The sequence below is a fragment of the Limanda limanda genome, chromosome 6, assembly GCF_963576545.1.
Source record: "Limanda limanda chromosome 6, fLimLim1.1, whole genome shotgun sequence".
Lineage (NCBI taxonomy): Eukaryota > Metazoa > Chordata > Actinopteri > Pleuronectiformes > Pleuronectidae > Limanda > Limanda limanda.
Window position 1 is genome coordinate 12,627,970 of NC_083641.1, and position 23,717 is coordinate 12,651,686.

General features: G+C 40.6%; 1 protein-coding gene and 1 non-coding gene across 2 annotated transcripts in view; both read right to left on the reverse strand.

Annotated features, from left to right (window-relative positions):
* Positions 1–23,717, reverse strand: part of dync2h1 (dynein cytoplasmic 2 heavy chain 1) — a 99,632-nt gene that overhangs the window by 53,480 nt on the left and 22,435 nt on the right. The window contains exons 40-66 of the mRNA XM_061073760.1: positions 18,545–18,744; positions 18,301–18,432; positions 17,670–17,802; positions 17,246–17,453; positions 17,030–17,159; positions 16,747–16,902; positions 16,364–16,623; positions 15,373–15,619; positions 14,985–15,136; positions 14,656–14,800; positions 13,144–13,246; positions 10,693–10,857; positions 9,614–9,738; positions 8,970–9,218; positions 8,533–8,641; positions 8,090–8,203; positions 7,444–7,586; positions 7,021–7,099; positions 6,259–6,419; positions 5,643–5,780; positions 4,462–4,575; positions 3,865–4,025; positions 3,300–3,423; positions 3,022–3,143; positions 2,711–2,797; positions 1,626–1,752; positions 207–348 (exon numbers count right to left, since the gene is read on the reverse strand). Coding sequence (XP_060929743.1) covers positions 207–348; positions 1,626–1,752; positions 2,711–2,797; positions 3,022–3,143; positions 3,300–3,423; positions 3,865–4,025; positions 4,462–4,575; positions 5,643–5,780; positions 6,259–6,419; positions 7,021–7,099; positions 7,444–7,586; positions 8,090–8,203; positions 8,533–8,641; positions 8,970–9,218; positions 9,614–9,738; positions 10,693–10,857; positions 13,144–13,246; positions 14,656–14,800; positions 14,985–15,136; positions 15,373–15,619; positions 16,364–16,623; positions 16,747–16,902; positions 17,030–17,159; positions 17,246–17,453; positions 17,670–17,802; positions 18,301–18,432; positions 18,545–18,744 — 4,026 coding nt within the window. The remainder of the gene's footprint in view (positions 1–206; positions 349–1,625; positions 1,753–2,710; positions 2,798–3,021; positions 3,144–3,299; positions 3,424–3,864; positions 4,026–4,461; positions 4,576–5,642; positions 5,781–6,258; positions 6,420–7,020; positions 7,100–7,443; positions 7,587–8,089; positions 8,204–8,532; positions 8,642–8,969; positions 9,219–9,613; positions 9,739–10,692; positions 10,858–13,143; positions 13,247–14,655; positions 14,801–14,984; positions 15,137–15,372; positions 15,620–16,363; positions 16,624–16,746; positions 16,903–17,029; positions 17,160–17,245; positions 17,454–17,669; positions 17,803–18,300; positions 18,433–18,544; positions 18,745–23,717) is intronic.
* Positions 16,256–16,328, reverse strand: trnat-agu (transfer RNA threonine (anticodon AGU)). Its single transcript has one exon. It is a non-coding gene; the product is annotated as a tRNA-Thr (tRNA).

Genomic DNA, 23,717 nt, shown 5'->3' on the forward strand with positions numbered 1-23,717 from the left:
GACTTGGAGTGGTTATCTTAAAACTTTGAACATTTATAAGTATTCAATTAGTACTCATATTTACAAAAGACATGATCTTGAAGGTGTGTCGTGTATGTCCCTTATTTATCAACACAGTTCACTTGGTTAGGTGTGTGGGTAGAAGTGGTGAGTGTTGGAATTGGCATATGCTGGCGATAGTGCTTTTGCCTAAATTGTATATTTACTCTGAAGTCCAGATTGAGCCATCCACGTCTCCAGACAGTGTCTTCTCCGGTCTTCGGGGGCAGCAGACAGATAGGTAATGAAGGCTGCAGCAAGCATGGCTCTCATTGGGAGCGTATCCAACTCATTCTTTATCTCAGACATCTGATTGAAAGAGAGACACTGTTAAGAAACAAACTGGATGGAGATGGGGCAGCCAGGTGAGGGATTTGGGGGAGAAAAGTACGAAAAGAGAAAGACCCAAGAGGGAATAGCCATTACGACTGGAATGTTAAGAGAAGCAGGGATGAGAGCGGGGGAAGATGGAGGAAAAAGTGAATTATTTCATGAAGAGAAAATAAGAGTCTGCCACTTGTGGCCAGTCATGCACTGGCCACATGGGGCAGACTCCTCATTTCCTCCTCCAAACTATCTGCCCAGAATAAGGAATAAATGTCTACACTGATTTGGACAAGAATGCGAGATAAATGTGATCTGATGAGTGGTCTAGTTCTATTCCAGGATACTAATGTTTGGTAGATAACTGCACATCAGACTTTTACAGCAATCTTCATTACTAAATACTCACACCTATGAGGTTGCAGATTTTTCAGCACCATGTCAACACTGCACAGCAACTAATTAAATCCCACTTCATCAGAAACATGGAGACTTGAACAACATAAGTGTGATAAGAACTCGGGGCTTCCATCTGGGTTTGCTCGATTCTCTCGAGTCTATGAGGCAAACTTTTCCCTGGGATGCTGATGAAGTTGCTCTTAATTACATGACCGATCTTAAGTCTTTCAAGAATATTAAACTGGGATTCACTTTAAGGGAGCAGTCATGTCGACCATCTTAATATACAGTTGATGGTATTAATTCTTTCAAACATCCTGTCGCTCCCTAAACTTTGACTCAAAACTTGTTCTTTGCAACACTTACACTAGTGTTGTGTACCCCCCCCCCCCCTTGTGCTTCAACCTTTCCCTGAAGCATTTAAACATCTTAAAGACATTAACATATAGTAAACTCCTTCTACCACACACTGTGCAGATGAAATAGGGACAAAGTGTGTACGTGATCACGTGTGTGTATGTGTGAGTATGTGTATGTGTGAGTATATGGAGATACTGTACGTGAGCGGAGAGCAAACTCTGTGGTGGTCGCCTTGAGGGAGGCAGTGAGCGTGAGGGTGTGTGTGTCAGGAAGAGATTGAGTGTTTTAATTAAGGTGCAGACAGATGCTGTGGAGAGGAGTAAAAACAGCCAGAAGGGACCCAAGACAGCAGGATTCATCCCCCTGTCATACCCACACGCACACGCCTTCACACGGACGCCAACTTCTTGTTGCTCTTAGGTGGTAAATGAGTCTCTTTCTGAATAAATGTGTATAACCTCCCACACCAATACACACATCAACACACCCATACATCAAGGTACCTGAGTGTTCCACCGTGTGTGTTCTCCGTCGAGCTGTGAAATGAGCTGCTGGGCAGCAGCGATCGTATCCTGGGCTTTGTTCACCTCAGCCTCCAACTTAGCTGCTTCTGCAGTGTGACACTGAAACCTGGAGAAAGAGCAAGAAGAGGAAAAGACACCATTCAGTAGAGAAATGTGTTGTATGCAAGATCATTAAAGGTTTGAGAAACATAAAAGCAGATCAACTTGGAGTGCTTTCAACTTCAGTTGAAAGTGCTAACTAGAAACTCTTGAGATGTGATCGTATAAAAACAACAAATGCTACAAAGAAAAATACAATTTATGATTACATCTGCTTTTAAGCTTATATTACTTCATGTTATATTTGCTTACAATTGTGTCTTCATATTTGTGACTCTTATTTACATTTTCTCATAAAGTGTGACTAGCATGTTTGTTTGTGTTATCGTAAAAAACTTAATTTTCTAAATTGGATTTTTTTTCTTTCATTTTTCTTTTACAATATGTAAAAAATCAAAAGCTTAGGGTTAAATAGATAGTAAATACATGAAAAACCCTATTTATTTCATAGATTGAGGTGGGGGAGGAGGATGGTGCAAGTAAAATTTTATTTTCTTTAGCTAGTAGAGCTAAACGACACATGGCTGAAAAGAGCAAAGGTTGAGGAAGGAAGGGCAGCATCGAGAATATAAAAGGTTAGAGCAGTTTGAAGTACACCTTTGTTGAACTTTGACATGATAAACAAACATACTGGCCAATGTCCAGCCATTTAAACGTGGTGGAAGACACTTGACCTTAAAACAGTATTGATTATTTACATCTTTTATTCATATGGCTGATTGCTAGAAGACAGAACAGAGGGAGGGATGCTGCATGAATGGCAGTGAATGAGGGATTCTTTACTCTTAGTTTTTTTTTTTTTTTTTCTATTTTAGTAATTTTGAAATGATGTTTTATTACAAAAATATTATAATGGTTATTTATGACAATAAAAAAAACCTATGATTTTCATCCCAGTTGAAATGACAGAAATGGAAAGAATCAGAGGCAGACAAATAGATGGAAATTTGGAGGAAGGTACGTACTTCTCTTTCAACTCGCTGACTTTGGCTCCAACAGAGTTGAGCTGGTGCTCCAGCTTATTCTTCCTGCTCTCAGTTTTCCTCAGGTTTCTGGACACACACACACAAACACAGGAAAATATCTCACATGTGTGTCAAGTAGCTTGAAGCATGGGGTCATTACATAAATCACAAAATTAATATGAGCAAAGTTGGAAATTTCAGTTTGCAACTTTGACAACATGTATATAACTCATGACCAGGTATGAGGTTATGCCAAAGATATCAATCATAAGTGTTCTCTGCATGGTGTTTTTGGGGGTGTAGGTTCCTACTCAAGCAATCCGGCCTGCTCTCTCTCCAGTGGCTCGATCCTCTCCAGGACGTGGGAGTACTGGACGTTAGCTTTGACCCAGGCAGCCAGAGGAGCAGCTGCTGCACTGGCACGCTTTGCATTCTGACCACAGCAATGACAGCGTCACAAGGCAAAAAGAAGTCGGTTAAAACAACAGCCCCAAAACAATCATGAGACCAATAGAACACATCATCACAAGGTTAATAAGATCCAGCAACCATAGAGATAATTATCTTTCTATAACCATGGGTAGCTGACCTTGGGGTCAAAGGAGGCCTTGTTCCTGGTGAGCACCTCCTCTACACTCTGACGAATCTCAGGGGTGATGTTCCTCACTTCGAATGTCGCTATGTCCTCCCTCACACCCCGCTTAGCCAGAAAACTACAGAAAACATGAGTAAAGGAAAAAAAACAATAAGCAAGAGAGTGGACAGTGAGGTATTAAACGCTATATGGTGTAAAATAAGCTGAAACTTCACTGGAAAACAAGCTTTCAAATAAAGCCATGTGAATATGTAGTGGGGAAATTTAAGTGTTGAGAAGAGATGACAAGTTTGAATATTACATCTTTAACACGGCTCCAACTTGAACAGACATTGATTCTCATTAATTTCTCCTAAATTTCCCGACCGTGTCAAACCTGTCCTCTCCTTTCTGCCATCACATCTAATCACTTCCTCTCACCTCTTGTTGGTAACCCGAGAAGTGTTGAAGAGCCTTGTCAGTTTAATTAGTTACACGTAAGTATCTAGCCATCCTTCTTTTTCACCCTTCTTCTGTCCATTCTTTCTACTCATCCTTCCCATCCCTTTCCCTTTCTCACCTCTTCATGCTGACCCAAGATGTGTCGAAGACGCCCATCAGTCTCAGCACCCCCTCCAGGATGTCTCTGATGACGTCAGGGGGCATACGCAGCGAGCGGATCTCAGACAGAGCTTCAGGCTTAATGTTTCCCACTGCACGCTTTGACTCATCTACCAAAGGCTAGAGGGGGGCAATGGTAAGCAGAGGGAGCAACACAAAGGGAGGGATAAGTAGAGCAGGGATCGCAAGAAGAGAAAAGGTAGAGGGCGTGTTTAGGTGTGTTTCTCTAGTAACTGACAGATAACATCATACTGACCCCATTCACACCTGGTATTAAGTCAGATCCGATCACTCATACCACATGTGGAGGTGGTCGGAGACGCATCAATAAAACATATCATCACTCTTCTCAGTGACCAAAACAGAATGATTGAAAATGTTTTCTAATGGGTAAAATCTTTCTGACTGTGACATTGTCATTGGACTAATCTGTAAAGTCAGACTGGGTAAAACAACAAAATTTGGTCTTCAACTTGCATATAGAGCGAAGAAGTGAGTTCAGATTACCAGAGACCCATTCAGGGTGCATTTTAATGTCAGGTCTGAATAAACACACCTGTACTTCCTTCAGCTCATCATCAATTTTCGCTTTCCTTTCTTCAATCTTGGAAACTTCCTGAGCCATCTTTCCCTTTATCTTCTCCATCTCCGTCTTCTGGTCACTAGCATTCTGGAAAATGAAAAGGATCATGTGATGTTTGATTTGTTTGATTAAAAACACAGCCTTCGAGTTTGTTATATATTATATGATCTCCTCGACTCAACCTGCTATTCACAGAGAAATCCTGTCCCCTGACCGGGATATATTACAACCTGAACCAATCCAAATAAGCTTCTTTCTCAGTACTTCAATTTACCAGCTTCAGGCGTGAATCTCTGTGAACATTATTTCCCACACTTCCTCTCTCACCTCTCTACCCCTAAAACCCCTCCATCTTGTCGCATCAAATCTTCTTTCAAGCTAATCTCGTCATTGATTGTCTCCCCATCCCTCCAATTCTCCCACAGTTAAGCCTTGACCCCTTCCATATACGGCAGCACTTTTCTTGTTTCCTCTCCAAATCGTATTTTCCCTCACTCCCAACCACAATGTTTCCCTCCTCCCCAAGCATCTTTATCCTCTCTCTCTTGCCCAACATCCTCCATCTCCTCCCATCCTCCCTGCTGTCTCCTTCTCTACAGGAGACAAAGTCACCACACCCCAAAGGGATAAGTGGAGTTACTAATTATCACTCTGGAAACTGACTCTCTTTATCTTGTTTTTTTCTCTCCTTTCTTCTCTCTCCCTACTTCTGTCCATCTCACTCAAAAAGCAGATTCCCCACCGAGAGAAATACAGAAGGATATATTAACTAATGAACAAACGTCTGCTTCATTTTCTTCAACCATCCATCCATAACCCCAAATTGGAAAATAGAAAACTGGATGAAAATTCAAAGAACAAAAAAATGCAAAAACATCCACAAAATAAAGAGTGAGTTCACAGCAGTGGGTTGAAAGCTGTGGGAATCCATAAAAAGTTTTCGGAGAGGAGAGGAGAGACAATAAGAGTGGCATGGTGAAACATGAGGAGGACTGAGATATTACTTAGAGGAGAAGTGAAACCCTCCGGGACCCAACTGTCCTGCTGGTCTCTGAGTGTCTAAGTTACACAAAGTCACACACAGACACACACAGACACACACAGACACACACAGACACACACCCACATTCAGTGACAAACATATACATACACACCTGCATGGAGGTGGTGATTTCCTGTAGGGCAGAATCTGCCTCCTGTTGTTTGGTCTTCAGCAGCGCACTCTGCTCTGCAGCTCGCCTCTTCAACTCATCCACTAGAGCTTTAGCTTCATTTAGCTTAGACACACCTGCCTGCAGTGACAAGTCCATCATAACACGTCTGACAAAAAAAATCTGACTTATATACAGTATATGAGTAAAGACAACTCAAATTCAACACCAAGTTCAATAGTGTTGAAAGTTTAGTTATAGGTTTATCACTGCTCAACATTCAGTCAGACATCATCCTGAACTCTGGTCAACACAGTGACATGACATACACAAGACTGAACGTGATTGGTTGTGCTTGCAAAGGGCTGAAACAAAAGATAGTTCGAAAATCATTATTTTTTTTGATAGCATTTATAAAGCGTAATATATATGTCAGCTTGCTAGCAACAGGCTAGCAAATTAATCAGGCTTAGTGGATAATGCATTTATTGCATTTATGCTATATGTGAGTTTTAGCTATTTCAGCCTTTCCTACATTTAAGTATGGCAAATCCTTATCGAGGAGTAGTAGTTGTACTTCCTTGTGAATTTCAATTTTTTAGTAGAGCTGATATTTTACCTGCAGATGCTGTTGTCTCGTTGTAAGCTGACTTTTCTTCCGGCTGTATAAAGCAGTGTAAACATTCAGAAAGGCCATGTACTGGCTGGGTGTTGCACCGTGTTCTCTACATGATTCATGTACCATCAGAAACAAACGGCACAGGTCTGCCTGGTCAGAGCCTGCCGGGAGACAAAGAAGTTTCTGAGCACAGATTGTTTGAAGTTATAAAGTCTTTCATATTACATTAAGCTGAAAAATATGATCGCAATATCGTTAATAAACTCCTGGATTATCTCATTGTTACCACAGTATAGGATTTCTTTTTGTATTTCAAATGTGAAAAATCAGAGATGAGGTACTGATGATAAACAGATACAATTGTTTGCCAATTCCTACAAAAACCTTCTTTATAAATGGACTGAAATTCACACTTTCAAAATAACTGTATTTCAAGCTTTTTCAAGTCTTTCATATTAAAAAGGGAATCGTTTCTCAAGTATACAAATCTGTATTTTGGGGATATTTAAGGCTATTGGATAACTCCTTAATACAAAATGTTATTCTGTGATAACTTAAAAGCTGATGTGACATTAAATAAAATGTCTAAAATCTAACTCCGTCCTGAAGAGAAGTAAAATCCCATAGTGACAAGAAATTGACAGGAATAAATAAATACAAATCTTAATAATCTTAATGAATGACAACAACATTCAATTCAAAAGGGTAATTCAAAGTAAATTAGTCTTTTCATTAATACAAATGATGCTTAGCTTCACATACATGTGCTCTCACCTTTAGTAGTGTCTCTTTCATTCTCAGCCCCTCCTCCCTCTGTCTTTGCCAGCAGCAGCTCAGGAATCTGATCAGGTTAACACACACCAGATGTTCAATTTAGACAGAAACCATTGTATGTATTAAAAAAAAGGACAGTTTTTCTCTTATCTGCCTTTTAAAATGAATGTGCCAGGTTTGTACCACAGACAAGCAAATTTACTTTAAAGGCCTCATGGGTATGGGGGTAATATTGGATCTTGAGGCCCTGGATACTCCCAAGTCATACAAGTGTGTCGAGGCTCTTGCAGTGACTGCTAGTGTTCAACATTTTCAGATTTGTGAATCTCCATGCTCAACACTGGCATGAACTTTGTCATTCTTTTTTTCATTTAATATCCATTTTTGTTCTACTCATCATCCTGCTCTAACCTTCTTCATGCTGCTTTCCGTCCATCCTTCCATCCACTGGACCGAACACTTGCGGTAGAAAGCTGGGTTGCTCTCACAGTTGATGGTGAAGTTAGTGTTAGAGCAGTCCATGATCAGAACAATGTGAAGATTCTGCTGGATTCCTAAGAGATGTGTTAAACAAAAAACTATTGATGGGTTTTTAGCACAGAATGAGGTCTGAAACAGCAAATGAGAAGGAAACAGACAGTGAGGGACAATGTGATTATGTGCATGAGTTATTGTATCTCTGATATTCTCAGTGGTAGCTGGTATCTCCCTGACAGAATCGAACAGTGAAGGGTGAGCAGGGAGCTTTTTAGTGGGTTTACTTTGACAATAACAGAGCTATTGATTTGATTCTCCAGCAGTAGCCTTAACCCCAGTGACACTGGAAGATATCTGCAGTCCACACACCACTGCACAGCAGAGAGGCAGAAGGACGGAATCAGATACAATCATAGAAGATAAACTGAAATACTGTATAGATAGAGAGAAATACTGTAGAGAGAACAATCCCTGGATAGGGATGACACATGTAGCCGAGTTTTACAGTGAGAAGACGACCAGAGTTCCAGATATATAGAAGAACAATGAATAACAAAGAGAGAGAATCTGCAGTACTGACTGTAGGAAAAGTAGTTGTAGAGTGGTTCTGTGAATCCATCCTGGGAGGCAGAATCTTTGAGGGAGGACAGGAGAGGCTCCAGCTCCTCTGGGGAGTACAGACCTGGAACTTCACCTTTAACAGAACCGAACAATAAAATTATATTTGTTTTTTTACATAGTAGCATCTCAAAGAGGGAACTAAATCCTAAAGCTTGTAGGGCCAGAATGCATTAAAAGGGCAAACTATGATTGGTTGTACAGCATTATTGTAGATATGGCTCACTCTACTGCATTGCTCAAATTCAAATATAGATCATGTCTAGTGCAAAACATGCTATGTAATTTAAAATTCTACTCTTATCAGTAAAACGAACGTGTAACCTGGAGGCACTACTAGTCAAATAGGTTCTCATAAAGATGTAAATAAGATAAGAAAACACACTCAATAACACAATTACACACCTGACGACAGCAAACTGTTGACCATCTCTAAGAAAGCTGGGTGAACAAATTGATAATCCTCTATCAGCAGTACCACCTGCTGACCCTCCAGACCTGCCAGCTGCATCACCTACAAACACAGTACACACACACATTATTAATTTGATACACGTATATATCAGAAGTGAACATAGAAATGACACACAAGAAGACATCAGACTTCCTTTAGACACTGTAGGTGCACATACTATTTAATGGCTGAATACAGGTGCCATTCAACAATCAATCAGTCAATTTAAATCTGAAATAAAACACTTGATAGACTGCTAATGGGAAGACAATGAAAGTGCATGCCAGTAGAAGGCTATTATCTCTAAGTGCCCTCTGCTAAAAGAGTGGTTGGAATGATGTGAGCCATTTGAGCAGATAAAAATCGTATAAAGGCAATCCTCCAGTACCGTCTTGAGATCATTGCTGAAATGCTTAAGAGAGTAAGCGCGGGAGATTTTCGGCGTGAACAGTGTGTATCCGTGCATGTGCGACACCAGGCACGTGGCCGTGTGCCGACCAACTCCGCTCCGGCCTGCCAGCAGCAGAGAGCCGCCGGCCCTGCTCAGGACCCGATCCACCCTGGACACGAAGTCGCACACTTCCCTGAACAGGAGAAGGTCCAGCTCCTTGTTATCGCGACTGTACAGCACGACTCCCTACAGGTGAATTTGGAAGGAACAGATACACGTGAGGAAGTGCAACTCAGAACAAATATACAAACACAATCTCAAATGAGATACAAAGATAACAGCAGTCATCTTTGTTTTTACATGTATTCAGATCTTTAAATTGCTACGTTGCAATAATAAAATGTAAAAAAGCTGCATTATAATAAGCAGTACATTCAATATATAAGTGTATACAAGTATATATAAGGTTACAGTCAAAAATGTCATACAAAATGTAATTTAATAGAAGGATTAAGGAGAATAAACCTGAAATATAAAAAAACACAGCTATCTCAACTTATAGAGCTCCTAAACAATTTCCTACATTTATATTCGTACAATCCCCCAAGTCTGACTACACACAACAGTTCCTCACTGAGTACCTTCTGTATAACTTGTTTCAAGTCGGCAGAATCCAGACATCCCAGTTGTTTCCCATGAGGAGGAAGTGGCTGGCCTGGAGCCATTACAGCCCCTTCAGCGGCTCCCCATGTCACATAGAAACCCTCTGCACACAAGAAATATCATGCACTGTCAGTAATACATACAAATGCTGTATGTTACAAAATGCACACAAACTGAGCACAGCAAGGGCAGAACTGTCACAAAAATTAACTGACACCAGTCAAATAAATGTGAAATCGGATAAAATGTTTGTCTCAATGTTAAACCAATAGATAAACTGACTGTATTTCAAATCCCACAGCTAACAAACCAGATATTACAGAGAAGCAGGCAGGTGGTTTACAGGCAAACTGCACATCTGGCCACAGTAAGGAAGAGGCTTTTCTCACTAAGGTTACAAAGCACCAGACTTTAACTGCTGCTTTCTAACCCATTGGATACCAATGCTGTGCAGGTGCTAGTAGAGTGCATAGCATATTATTTTTAGCAGTGTGTAACTTTATATGCAAGGAGGACAAACTCTGAATTTGTCTTATTTCTCCTACACTCGTAAGGGGACATGTACCATGTTAACAACACTAGACAACTTTCTTGATTCTTGACTTGTTCTCATTTATCTCACACTCAGAGGTAGCAGACTCGGAAGTGTCGCTTGAATCTTGACAGCTCCGGCTAGGATTTGAAGCCAGTTGCCAACATCTCAACACTGCTATTACTAAGAAATGGAAATGTTATTTCTAGTGGGAGATACTATATTCTCACTGAGTGATTAAGTAATGTACTAAACACACGTTAGGTAATATTTAAGTTGGTTTGAGCTGTCAAACTATCTGGAAAAAGGAAACGATTTATTCATGTCGTGTCAGTTTATAACAAGCAAACAGATTCAAAGGACAGAGCCAAAACATGTCATCAGATGTTCCTTTCATTCAGGCATCAGGCACCCCAGAGCAACATTTTGTACATCCTTTTGACTGTTGGATCCATATGAGCCTGCACAAATTCTTTCAGGATTTGAATTAGGGAAAAGGAGTGTGAGTGTGGATCTATCACATACCAGTCATGTTGTCCAGAGCGTCAGAGCCCCAGTCCCCTCGTATGATGGAGGAGAGGATGTTATCGAAGGTGTGAAGGTCTTTGGAGGAAACTAGCCGGTCTCTAAACAGCCTCCTGGCTTCGTACGCCACCACCTCCAACACGCTGTCTGTCACATTAGACTGAGCTGTAAACCAAACAAGATTTTGGGGGATAAATACTCAATAGGTTATCATAAGGCATTGAAATACAGGAAGAGATTTACTGACCAAATATTCAGCATAAAGACTGACCAAAGCACCTCCGAGGGTGAGACTAAATTTACTTAATTCCCCAAAGACCAATTGCTGTGAGCTAAAAAGAGAGCGCCAGTGGGACCAGCCTTAACTGGGGTCTCAGAGGCCCCTGGCTTCAACAGTGTCTGTCACATTATATTGAAAGAGCTGAAGAAGATAATCTAGTGGAGACACAGCTGACACTCAGGGGTTTTCCTGACATATAACATTTTAAAAACCACAGAAGAAAAGGAAACACAAAAGTACCAAGTTGTCATGCTGAGCATTTCATATTTCTACAGCTTAAACAAAAATCACAGGCATAAATAATAACATAGAATAAAAATGCACCTGTATTGGCAGATATTGAAATCAGAAAACTTGAAAAGTATTTTTATATCTATTTTTTTTTTCGATTTAAAAAAACACTTCATACAGAGATAGACAGAGAGTTAGAAAACATGAAAAAAGTATCAGTCACACACATCTGTGATCAGCTTAAACAGACTGATGATATCAGCCATCACAATACATTAGTGAGCTCTTAAAGACACAAAGTAAACCAAAATGTTATTTAGTACAGTGCATACCTCCGCCCCGCAGTCCTTTATGAAACCACATCTAAATTCACTAGATCCAGATTATTGGATCTGCACCAAAGTTGAATGGCCCATTATACCAAATTCTTCCACCATGTTTCACGGTAATCCATCCGGTAGTTTTTGTGTTATCTTACTTATCTTACAGAGATGAAAAAATAACCTCCGTGGTGGGGGCAAAAAAATAGTATGTACCTAATGTACTGTAATTTGAGTGCAACACAACAAAAATGGCAACTAGACCTCATTACAGATGACCGATATGTGGATACACAAACACACTTAGTACTGGGGATACATTGAAACTTACTGTCATCTATGTTAAATTAAAAAAGATAATTAAAAGAAAATCCTTTTTTTTTTTTTAAATACTCTTATTAAATTCGTCAGTAAATTAGATTGAATTGCAAACACTAAGGTTGTTGTTTTGAAATGTATATTGTAAATATTGTGATTGCAATTACACACTCAAACTCAACATTTAAAACATCAACATAGTGAAAGAATCCAAATTGAAAGAGGTTTTTACAGGAACCAGATGAAGGTAAACAATGAGAACTAATGGCCAGTAAACAAATTATGAGCACAGGAAAAGCGAAGTTTGTCTGCTGACTTGGTCAATTAAGATAAATGATCAGACTCACTATCACCACAGGAACACACTGCAGAGAGAGAGTGACGGAGGGAGAGATGGAAAGACAGCATAGGGGAGAATGAGGAAGAAGAAAAGACTAGTGACATAGGACGTAAGGAAAGAGTGGAGAGATGGAGTTAAAAAAGGTGAGAGTTGGAGACAATAACTGTGAGCTAAAATAATACTGACAAGAAACTAAGCCATCTGCTGCTGTCTTTTTGATTCTGGCATCAAAACTGACAGAGTTATTAAAGCTTCATGCTCCTCAGCCGCAGCTGAAACGTACACGTGGACTTTAAAGAATTAGCAGAAAACCAGTGAGTCATTAAATCATTGAGCATAGAGCAGTGCTTCTGAAAATATTTACTGGAGTACCTTACGGTCCATGGGTCTGATTCTTAAGACTTCTCATATTACAAAAGTAAACATATTTTTAAACATATTTTTAATGCAACTGGTCCTCAATAAAGCCAGAAAATTTTGACTTGGAGAAGCGTGGGATGTGCCTGGTTATTGCATCCATCTTAAGGCACAGAAACGAAAACAAACATAAGACTTCTGTCCATACTGTGCGTGCATTTCTTTCATATTTGTGTTCTGTAAGTTTTGGGATAAGGACGACACACACAAAAAAGTGGAGCCAACTGTTCAAGTGAGACGATCATAAGCCATGAGGAAGAACATTCAATCATGGTGAAAACCTTTAAGGAGGGACTTTGCTAGTGGGTAAGAAACTACAGGCGTTTATCAGAAAATCTTATCTTTGCGCTGCCCTCTAGTGCCATGCCATGCCAATGTGAAGGATGCACTGAGGTATATGGACAGTGGCAGTTATATTGTTTGAGTGGGACGCATCACTTTGTGTACGTACACTCAGCATAAATCAGCATTTAAACCCATTTTTAAAAAGTGCTCAAAAACATAGACATTGATATGTTTGCATTCCTGCACATGTGTTTAGTTACCTGCAGTGAGGTCATATCTCAGCAGGCTGAGGACCCATTCAGTGAGAATACAGGGGGTGAACAGGTAGTGACTGTGGTCATCCACTGTAAACTTGGCTTTCACCTGAGAGGAGAGAAACACATGTGGATGATAGCAAACACGATCCAAACTAATTCAATGATTCAATGATAAGATAAACTTTTGCCAAACTCTGGTTGATACCTGCCCTGAGCATCAAATAGGACAGATAAATAAATGAAAAAGTAACTATTTGGGTCCCGCCATAATTGTAATTTAGAACTGGCATCATGGTGTTTCAGTCACTGAAGGTCTGTGCCTGCATGTAGAACAAAACAACTCTGCTGTACGACACCATTCTAGTTTTTTGTAATAGGTTACATTGATATACTTTTATAATTGGCTGACACCTATATTCTGATACTGTTGAAAAGCTAGAATGTAGCAACACAGACATTTTGCTCTGTCACCCAATCTTTAAACCAGGAGAGGGGAACATGAAGCCTCCGGGCCGTATAAAAGACAATTTAATCTGCCCTGCCAGGCAATTCATGAATACTATCACAGCAACTGATTTTTTTCTGTGATAAAATAAAAAAATGATTAAATAGAAGACTATCAGGTTTAACAGCTCGTATCCTTTTGACTCTATGCCTGTCTGATCCCAGTCAGAGTGAAAGGCACACATGAAACAACAACACCAAAAAATCACTGTCAGGAAAGTAAATGCAGTGAAACGGACAAACAATAATTTTTTGTTGACATACAGGATAAGCCAGTGTACCTAATTTGCAGAGACGAGCGCAAAGTGATTCAAAAGCCTGATCTGGAGCATCATCACAGCTTCAAACATGATAAACTGGATGAGTTACAAGGACAAATGCACTTGGATTTGGATGTAATAAAAACAAATTTCACAGACAAAATTATTACAGAGAGGCAGGCAAGTTTTGTGGTAAGCAAACTAATAGCTTTGAAGTTGGATCTGCCTTAAGAATTAAGACTTAAGATTAAGTTTGTCTAGTGGGGGAATGGCCCTGTTTGCAAGCCATGTATGTTCCAACCAAAAGCGATGATTTGTTTGAGTTTGTTGATTTATTTGCTAAAACCAGGAGGGAGTTCGTAGCATCAAAACCATCTGACCTCGGACTCCTCACCAAAAGTAGTGGTTACACCCATCGGAGAGTTAAGAGTGATAAATGTGTCCAATAATTTAGTCAACCCATGAAGTTTGTTAAATATACTGAAATCTATGTACCTGTATTATACTTGTGTTCGTATGAAGAATGCAAACCACTCTATTGAATTAAAAGCCATGTTTTACAGCATACAAGACACTGTAAATGGGTTTAATAACTCCTTCCTATTTACAATCGTCTGTCAGTATGTGTCCCTCATATTTTTTAAAAATTCAACTTCTGAGTCTCCAGTGACTTGTTGATGCTTTCAATATCTCAAGCAAGAATCTGTTGCCACAACATGACCATGAATGAAGACTCTGTCCAATTCATTACCTGTTCATAGAGCTGCACCAGAGAGCCAGCCAGCTGGTGTGTCTTCCCTGTGCTGGCCCAGGCTGCCTGGCCGCCAAGACTGTGCTGAAGAACTGGCTGCAGGTACGCTGAGTAGATAGTCTGCAGCTGCTCCCGGTCTGGATAGCTGATGGCAGAGGCGAAGAAGCAGAGACGGAAGGGAGATGTAAGAGGAAACAAGATGGTGAGTCAGGGTTGAGGTTAGCAACAGCAACATAGAGAAACAAAACAGATTCAGAGAGGAGGACTGATGTTGGACATGAGAATTAAGGTATGTATGAGAATTATTTAGAGTTGGAGTTCCTACTTACTCAATGGTGCAGATGCGTACTATAGAGGAGAAGCGGGTGGTGAGCGAATGGCTCCCGACAGCACCCCCTGTTGACATGGAGGCCACCACCTGGATGTTCTCGAGACTCACCCACTCCAGATTTTCATCATAAAATCCCTTATATGTCAACACCTGGAGGATTGACATCGAGTGAGGTTAAGTGTCTGATTAAATTATGAAAACACAAACTCATCAATAATTTGAAACCACAAATTCTTTGTGTGTGGAGTTTATATGATTTCCCCCATGTTGATGGGGGTTTCCTCTGGACCCACACTGATGTGAAAGGAACCAGCGTCAAAGTCTCAGCTTCCCTTCATAGATTCATTATTTGCCTATTTGTGCTGGTGTCAGTGTATCAGCTCTACCTGTTGCAGGAAGGCAGTGAGGTTGCTTGTCCCCCACTTGTCCGGTTTGGGCAGGTTTATGTTTTTCAGGTAAAGGACCAGATTCTCACAGTCCTTGGGTCTGAACACCCGGCCAGTGTTAGAGCTCAGCAACAGGCAGGTCTGACTGAGCTTCTGGAGGACATGGCGGGATGAGGTCTGTGCACTGCAGTGAACCACGGCGACTTGGGTGGAGCGCAGCCGAGAGAAGGCGTAGCGCAGCAGCATGCTAGACACACAGAAAGGCAGAGAAAGAACGTCATGAAATACATACTGACTTGCACTTAGTTGTTGTCCTATTATAGGAGACAGATGCCGCTTTATTTATAATATGTTGTAAGGTGCTCAGAAAGGGCCATGAAATAAAAGCAGTTTTTGTTGTTGTTCATCAATCCCTACAGTATGAGTTTATGCTTTTATGTATATTGTAGCTTTGCGTGGGATTTCTAGTATACCTGTATACAAGACATCTACATATATATATATATGTATAATTTGCAAGTGTGTTTATATGACACATGCAATCATGATCATACATGTTTATATAAACATATATGTTTATGATTATGCAAATATTTTTGTGCCCTTTGTAAATGGTAAATGGTTTTGTATTTATAAAGCACTTTTCTAGTCTTGATGACAACTCAAAGCGCTTTACAGTACAGTTTTACATTCACCCATTCACACACACAATCATACAGTGTATCTATTTGCAGCACTTTGTTATTCTAGGGGGGGCCATTCGGGGTTCAGCATCCTGCCCAAGGACACCTCGGCATGTAGATGGGTCAGACTGGGGATCGAACTGCCGACCTTCAGGTTGGAAGACGACCACTCTACCCCTCAGCCACAGCCACCCCAAAAGAGGCACTGCTGGGAATTGAACCCAGGATCTCCTGTTTACTAGACAGGCGCTTTACCAACTAAGCCACAGCGCCAGGTGTGTATTTATATTCTGCAAATCGGAAATTACCCCTTTCCACAGCCCTCTGGCCCCACCACCATGAAGGGCTGCCTGTGCTGAGCGGTGAGCCACGGGGAGAAACAGTGCAGACCTCTCTGCATGTCCACGGTCTCTATAACAGGTAGGGTGTGAGTATGAGAAAGCTGCTCCAGCGTGAGACCCTCAGGACGCTGGAATATATAGGCTGCTAGATGGCCGCTGTCAGTATCATAGTAGGTATCTAGTGGTTTTCTGGCGTCTGGTGGACTTTCCCTGGCCCAGCTCAGCAACTGCAGAAGACATAAAAGACATAAGAGCACACATCAGGACCTGGAGTGGTACCTCAACAGTCCTTTCTGTCGCCCTTTTCCCATGCTAAAAATGAGCAAAATAAAAACGACAGAGGTCCTTACCTCCTTGGCAAACTCCTGTCGAGTTTTGAAGTTGAGGTTTCCTCCCAAACCTCTTAGAAGGCCAACAATAAACTGACCTCTCTCGGTCACAGCGTTGAGATGGGACAGACCATTGAACACTGTACCCACCAGACTGGACTCCACAACAAAGTCATTCTGATGAAAGGAGAGAAGGGGTTATGCGAGTCTGAATTACAAATATAACTAAGGTTTTGGGAATAACTTTGGTGAAAGTGAGAGGAAACACAGTAGATGTAGAATAGCACCACCCTCAACACACTACCTGTTTGACGACCCAGTCCAGGGCTCGCTGGAAATAGTCTCCCAGCCAGTTTTCCAGGTTGCTGCAACACTCCTCTGGCTGACCCCTCAACCACGACTTGACCAAGGCCCCCACATCAATGTCTTCATCGCTGAAGATATGAGTCGTAATAAGACAAGGTTAAAAAAATCACCGATATACAAATAAACAATTAGATGTGTGACAAGGCTCACAGACCTGAGAAAGATCATCCCCATACGAGAGATGGTGGCTGGTGAGGCGCAGCTGAGATCGTGAGTCTCAAACAAGAAGTTCACATTGGGGCCAAACTGGATGCGTTCTCCGCTTGGCATGGTCAAGAGTCGGTTATCATCGAGCACAGAGTTCAGACTCTCAATCCACTCTGGGTCAATGTCGCCGTCACACACAATCCATGAGCTCACCTCTAGAAAAAACAACAAATACATATACCTTCATATGCTGTAGATACAAACCTCAATCCAAATACATCAAGTACAAAAGTAGCTTCCTTCGGGCTCACTATATTCAGGCCCTGTAGAGAGTACTGGGAGCAGGCCAAGAACTTTTCGAGTTAAAGTAACAAATACTGTGGGATAAATCTCATGCTGGTTTTCGAATTTGAAAGGTGTCTCCTTCTTACCCAGTGGTTCCCTGACCACACTCCTGGCACTGTGTGTGAGGACACCATCAGCCCATTCTCTGGTGTCCATGTCTATGTGTCCAAGCAGCTGCTGTCTGGGCATGGCCTTTGGATTCATTGTGTATTGTTTCACCTACAGAAAGTCAGACAGAAGGCAAACAACATTAGCAGGGTTTCTGCAGGTTTCTACAAGGTACTCTTTAGACCATTTAAGACTATAATGACTAAAATTTAAGTACAACAGATATGAGGAATATCAGTGTCAGAATAACTTACAAATCCCTATAAAAGATAAGGTGAAGTAGCCTAGAGGAGAAACACCACTTTATGTTGCAAACTACAAGCGGAGACTAGTGGTCAATGAACGTTAACATAATTTAAACCTTAACGTATTCAAGACCTTATATATAACATGATTTATTTTTTAGGGCCTGAATTTCATTCAGATTATTGAATTTGAGGCTATTTAAGACCCTGTGGGAATCCTGATTAGGTACGTTTTTTTTAAATGATCAATAAACTTTCATATTAATTATTTTTATGCTCCTTCATATCTATATAAAAAAGCATTTTGAATACAGGCTGAATCGATGAAATGAAAATTCAGGTAGGCAGCTCATCTCTTACTCACCACTTTGCCCGTCTTGCTGAGAGCAGCCCTGAGCATCCTCCAGAGGGTCGACTTCCCTGCTCCGCTTGGCCCGACAATAACTACACCCATGCGCTGTCTCAGCTGCTCATTCAGCTCCAGTGCCTTCTTCAGCTACACAGATTGCCATCAAAATCAATTCATGTCAAAGATTGTTTTAATGGATTAACACCATGCATCATGACAATAACGTGTATATCCAGCTACTAATTGCACCCACACAAACCTGGCTGGGGATGAGCTCAAGTCGTGCCTCCTTGTAGACGTGCTCGAGTGCATTCATGAGTATATGGTCCTCCACGTCTGTGAAATTAACCCCGGAGAAGACGTCTTTGACCAGAGCGTCGAACCGAGAGCTATCAGCAAATGTCAGCTTGGACATGGTGTTCAGTCTCAAGGCCTGCACCACCAGACTGCTCTCCTGAACTGAACGAGAGGAAAGAGATTGATTAAGCATCAGAGTGATTTGCCTCTGTAAAAACAGACTATGGGCAGAGAAGCATAAACACAGGCTTGATAGAGAAGACAAAAAAAACGGGTTATGAAATGCAACCTTTCCCTGTTGTAAAAGTGAGAATTACCAATGCTTTTCATGATTTACAGGTTTGTCAATACTTTTTTTCTTTTTTCCAAAGATGATCGCCTTTCCCTCAGGCACGACCATGGTGCAGAGAGAGGAGTACTTGGCCAGACTACACACAAAGAGACAAACACAGCACCTTGGGGACTCATTGATAGACAGGGGTTCCATGCGGTGTCCGTTTGCAAGATCAAGGGCTGGTGGTAGAACAGGAGGATTTAAAGGAGAGCGGGATGGGTTCAAGAAGAGGCAGAGTAAAATGAGAAAGAGAAGAAAGAAGTGAAAATATTGAAAAGCAGAGACATGAAGGGAAGATGGGAGGGTGAGAAACGGAGGGCGGAGAGGGAGAGCTGCGAGAGCAGCATCGACAGCCAGGTATCAGAGAGAGAGCTGACAAGAGGTCAGGAGGAGGGGAAAGGAGGTGGGGGGGGGAAACGTACAGAAGCGGTAAACAACAGAACTCTGAGTGTCTGGGAACAGGAGAATGGAGAAGGACAAAAGCACAGACGAGTGAAAAGCCCAGGGGAGGAAAAGTTTTCAGGAGGGAGCATTTGGGCTAAATGTCAATTGATGTGTCGGAATTAGAGGATTTAGAGGGCAAGGACGAGAGCAGGGGAGAAAGAGAGAAGTGCTGTTCAAAAGAGCCTCTTGATGTTCGAGTACACTCATGTATAGTGTTGATCAAACTGCATTAAAGAAGTATCCACACAGGGAGACACAGACAAACAAAACGCTCTGCAGTGTGACCCAGTTGGCTGCAGGATGAGCATCAACAAACCAGTAGAATTTTCACTCATTGCATGCTCGCACAACCTGTTTCATTAGTGCTATAACTTTCTGTCTTCCAGGTCAAGAGCTCACAGTCTTCCCAGGAGAAAAGTTTTAAAGGTTCAGTGTGTAGGATTTAGTGACATCTAGTGGTGAAGTTGCATGATGCAGCTGAATACCCCTCACCTCACCCTCCGCTTCCAAACGTCATAAAAACTCAAAAGATGTTTAGTTAGTCCAGTTTGCTACTATAACAAAACATTCATAAAATTTCGATGATTACACACTATCACCTGAATCTTACACCCTGGACCTTTAAAGACGCTTCAACCAAATGACAAAATGTGAATTTTTCACATTATTGACTTAATGTGCAAAACTAGAATTACTGCCCCACGGTTATATTGACGAATTAAATCGTATCAGTTAACCTTTCAGTCCAAGTGACAACTGGTCGAAATTTTTAGAAATTCCCTGGAGGCAGAGTTGAGATACCATCTGAAAGAGGCCAAAAACATGTTTTGTGAGGCCACCATGACCTTGACTTTTGACCATACAAATCGAATTCTTTAAATCGGTGAGTCTAAGTGTACATTTGTGCTGAATCTGAAAGGATTCCCTGGAGGTGTTCCTGAGAAAGCATGTTCGCAAGAATGGGAAGAACGGATGGACAAGCTGCAGGGTTTCCCCCAGTGTTGTATAGGCCTGGCGGGCCGCCGGGCTAAGCGTCGCTTGTTTTTTTTATTTAAAAAAAATAAATAAATCCGTCACTCGCGCACATCAACAACACTTCACTTCCTCATTGAGCCCCGATCCCCAAGCAACCCCATCCTATTGGTCCAAACAGTCACATGTTCCACCCAGACCCCTTCACTGACCCTCAGACATCAGAACGCTCCTTCAACACAGTGTTTTACTGAACATAAGTCAAAACCAAACATAAACATAAACCTAGTCCGTTACACTATTAGGCTGCAGCTATATGGTTTTATTTATTTAAAAATAGGGTACTTCTTATTTCATACATTTTCCACAAATATGTGGAGGACTCAAATAGCCCTACAAAGTTCTGTGTTTAATTTATTTCAAAGTAGGCCGACACTTGCCTGTGTATTTTGTTTGTTGTTATTTTGTTGCTTGTCTGTTTGAGTAGCTGGCTGAAAGCAAAGAAGTAGTAGGCTTACCTTTTATTGGTAACCGAACTTTACGGTTCATTGTTTCTGAAATAAGAGGCCTGACTGCTATGTTCACAGCAAACTTGGATTTTTTTTAATATTAAAGGGACTCTTACCGTTGTTGCATTTGAGAATTACAGCACATTCAAATCATCCCGCCTTCCTCCAATGCCCCACCCCCTCGTTCCCATCCGTGGTGTTTTTTTGAAGAAACTTTATTTACAAGCAGACTTACTACTACTGCCTCCGCGCACGCACGTGAGTTTTTGTTTACCAAAGCAATGGATTTGGTAAGTTATATACATTTACATTCACATGCCTTGATGACGCGGGCCCGAATGCGCCACAAGAAGCAGACGGAAAACCTGCATGTCCATGCAGCAAACAGACAGGTCTGTCGGCCAATAAGGTCCTTCGGTCCAAAGAATTTTATTGCTTGAAGTTTTCACTAAATATTATGAGAGTGAAATAATTGTTTGTTTTTACTCCTGGTGGGTCTGTCTTGCATTTTAGAGTGTCATTACCTTATTAATACCAATTTAACCTTATCCAAAAAAAGTGTAAAAATGCAACAAGGTAAGAGTCCCTTTAAGTAGGGCTGCCATTAACGACTATTTTTCTATCGATTAATCTGACGACTATTTTATCGATTAGTCGATTAATCTAAACGATTAATTTTCCTCCAAAAAAATCAAATTGACCATTTCAATTCAGTTAATTTTATTTTGATAACAACAAACTGTATGTCATCGTATAATGCAGCACAAAACAAAATGTAAACAAAGGCTCAAATATTAAAGTGCAAAACTGTAGGTTTAAACTAGCAACTCCAACGTGATAAAAATAAATAAAAAAGAGGACTTATAAGTTAAGTCAGCAGTGCAACTCAAAAAGATATCATAGTTTCTATTTAACCCCCTATCAAAATAAAAAAGTTAGGTCTGCATATTAAACAAAGTGCGACATGTTTAGAGTATAAGAAACAATGGTGTCCAGCTCAAAAATCCGACTCACCCCCCCCCCCGCGCGGGCGCCGTAGCTGAGGTGACCGCGAGAAGGCTTCTCTAGCAGCCCTACCACCAGGCTTAGCAAGTTTTCTGGGGGAAACCCTGAGCTGAAAACATATTACCTTCAGTCACTGGCTGTCTCAGAGACATTAAAACATAAACTGGAAACACTACAACTTTTAAACTATAATGCCCTATAGGGACTTTACAAGTTATGTAACTATATTAAAGTAAGTGTTAAATAATTAATATGTAAATGAGTTATTGATTTAAAAAAACATACGATTTGTTTATCACTGAGCAATTAACAATGATTTTATAAATTATCTGTGAAATACTACTTCAGTACAACTGACCTTTCTGATAATTATTTTTCAATTATTATATTGCAATTAATTCAACAGCTCCTAGCACATACATATAAATCAGGTGTGTGTTAATTGAGTGCTCCTGCTTTTCTGATCATCATCATCATCATTTGCTGTGCAATTATAAGACAGAAGTTTGATATTGGCTCCACTCACAACTGTGGGTTAGAACATTTAGACTTCAAACATCTCCACTGGACTTGTTTGTGGTTTTTTGCCATGAATTATGACACACATAGTTGTTTTCAAATCCTCTGAGACAGTAAAAATAACACAGAATGACAACCCACAGTTAGGCTGTCTCAGATAGATTGCTGCAGGTAAAATGGTCATTTAGTCGTTTCTGCTTAATTGCGCTACTTGATGGATTTTACTCTACAATCTTTTCCACCTGTGAAGCATGAATAAAATCTCATCTTGAGTCTGCGAGTTGTATCAAACTGGGAGTGCAAACTGTAATCGCTTTACACCATCAGTCTAGAACACTTAATGTGTTAAGTAACACTGAAAAATCCTTAAGATCCCTAAGATCTTTTAAATCCTTATTTTCATTCATTACCTAATGTCACATACTAACAATCAGGGCAACATTCTCTACCCTCTTACACACACCTTACAACAATCATATGGATAGTTATACTTTGTATATATTGTATAAATTATCTAGAATGATAGCTTCAATATGTTTTGCCACAGAATACATTGGTTTCTAGATCTTGTCTCAAAAATACTCCCAGCACAATCTCTAAAAGAATAAAACCAGTCCTGCCTAATTTTAAACAGATAAATCCTGTGAAGCAGGGTCACTGAAATTTGTTACGAGACAGTACATAACAGTGCCCCATCAATTTTGCACTGTAATCCTATAACATATTGGACTTATGATGGAATATAAAAAAAGAAGATCAAACTCGATGCAGCAGTACAAGGTGTGTTGTCATTTTGATGGGGGCCTTTGTGTGTGTGTGCGCTGACTAGGAGCACAAGCACACACATTTTCTCCAACTTCTGGTATTTCACATGATGTCCTGATACGATGATGATTTGTTCAGTTCATCGTTCAAGAAAAATATAAATATTCATGCAGAACAAAGTCACTACAGAGCCACGGATTGCAGACCCCTGGCCTAGAATGAAAGCCTGTCTGTTTTCAGCCCGTGATGGTATGTGATTGACTGTAGACCTCAGAATGTGATAGTGCCAGTATGACCTCATGCTCTGCATTATCAACAAATGTAAAATACACTCCCCATTCTTGGATGTACAATAAGTTTTGTGTTGTGTAGTTTTGTTTCCCTATAGCAAAAATGTGTTGTGTACTAGAGACCGACTCATATGGAATTTTGAGGGTCGATTTCAAAAGACAATGAAATGTATTTGAGGCTTCATATTTTACAGTTAAACCATAACCATATTATAAATAACAATGAATAATATGTAAAAATAAATAAATAAAATAATTCTGTAAAGAAAAAAGTTTTGATATCAGTAAAAATAAACA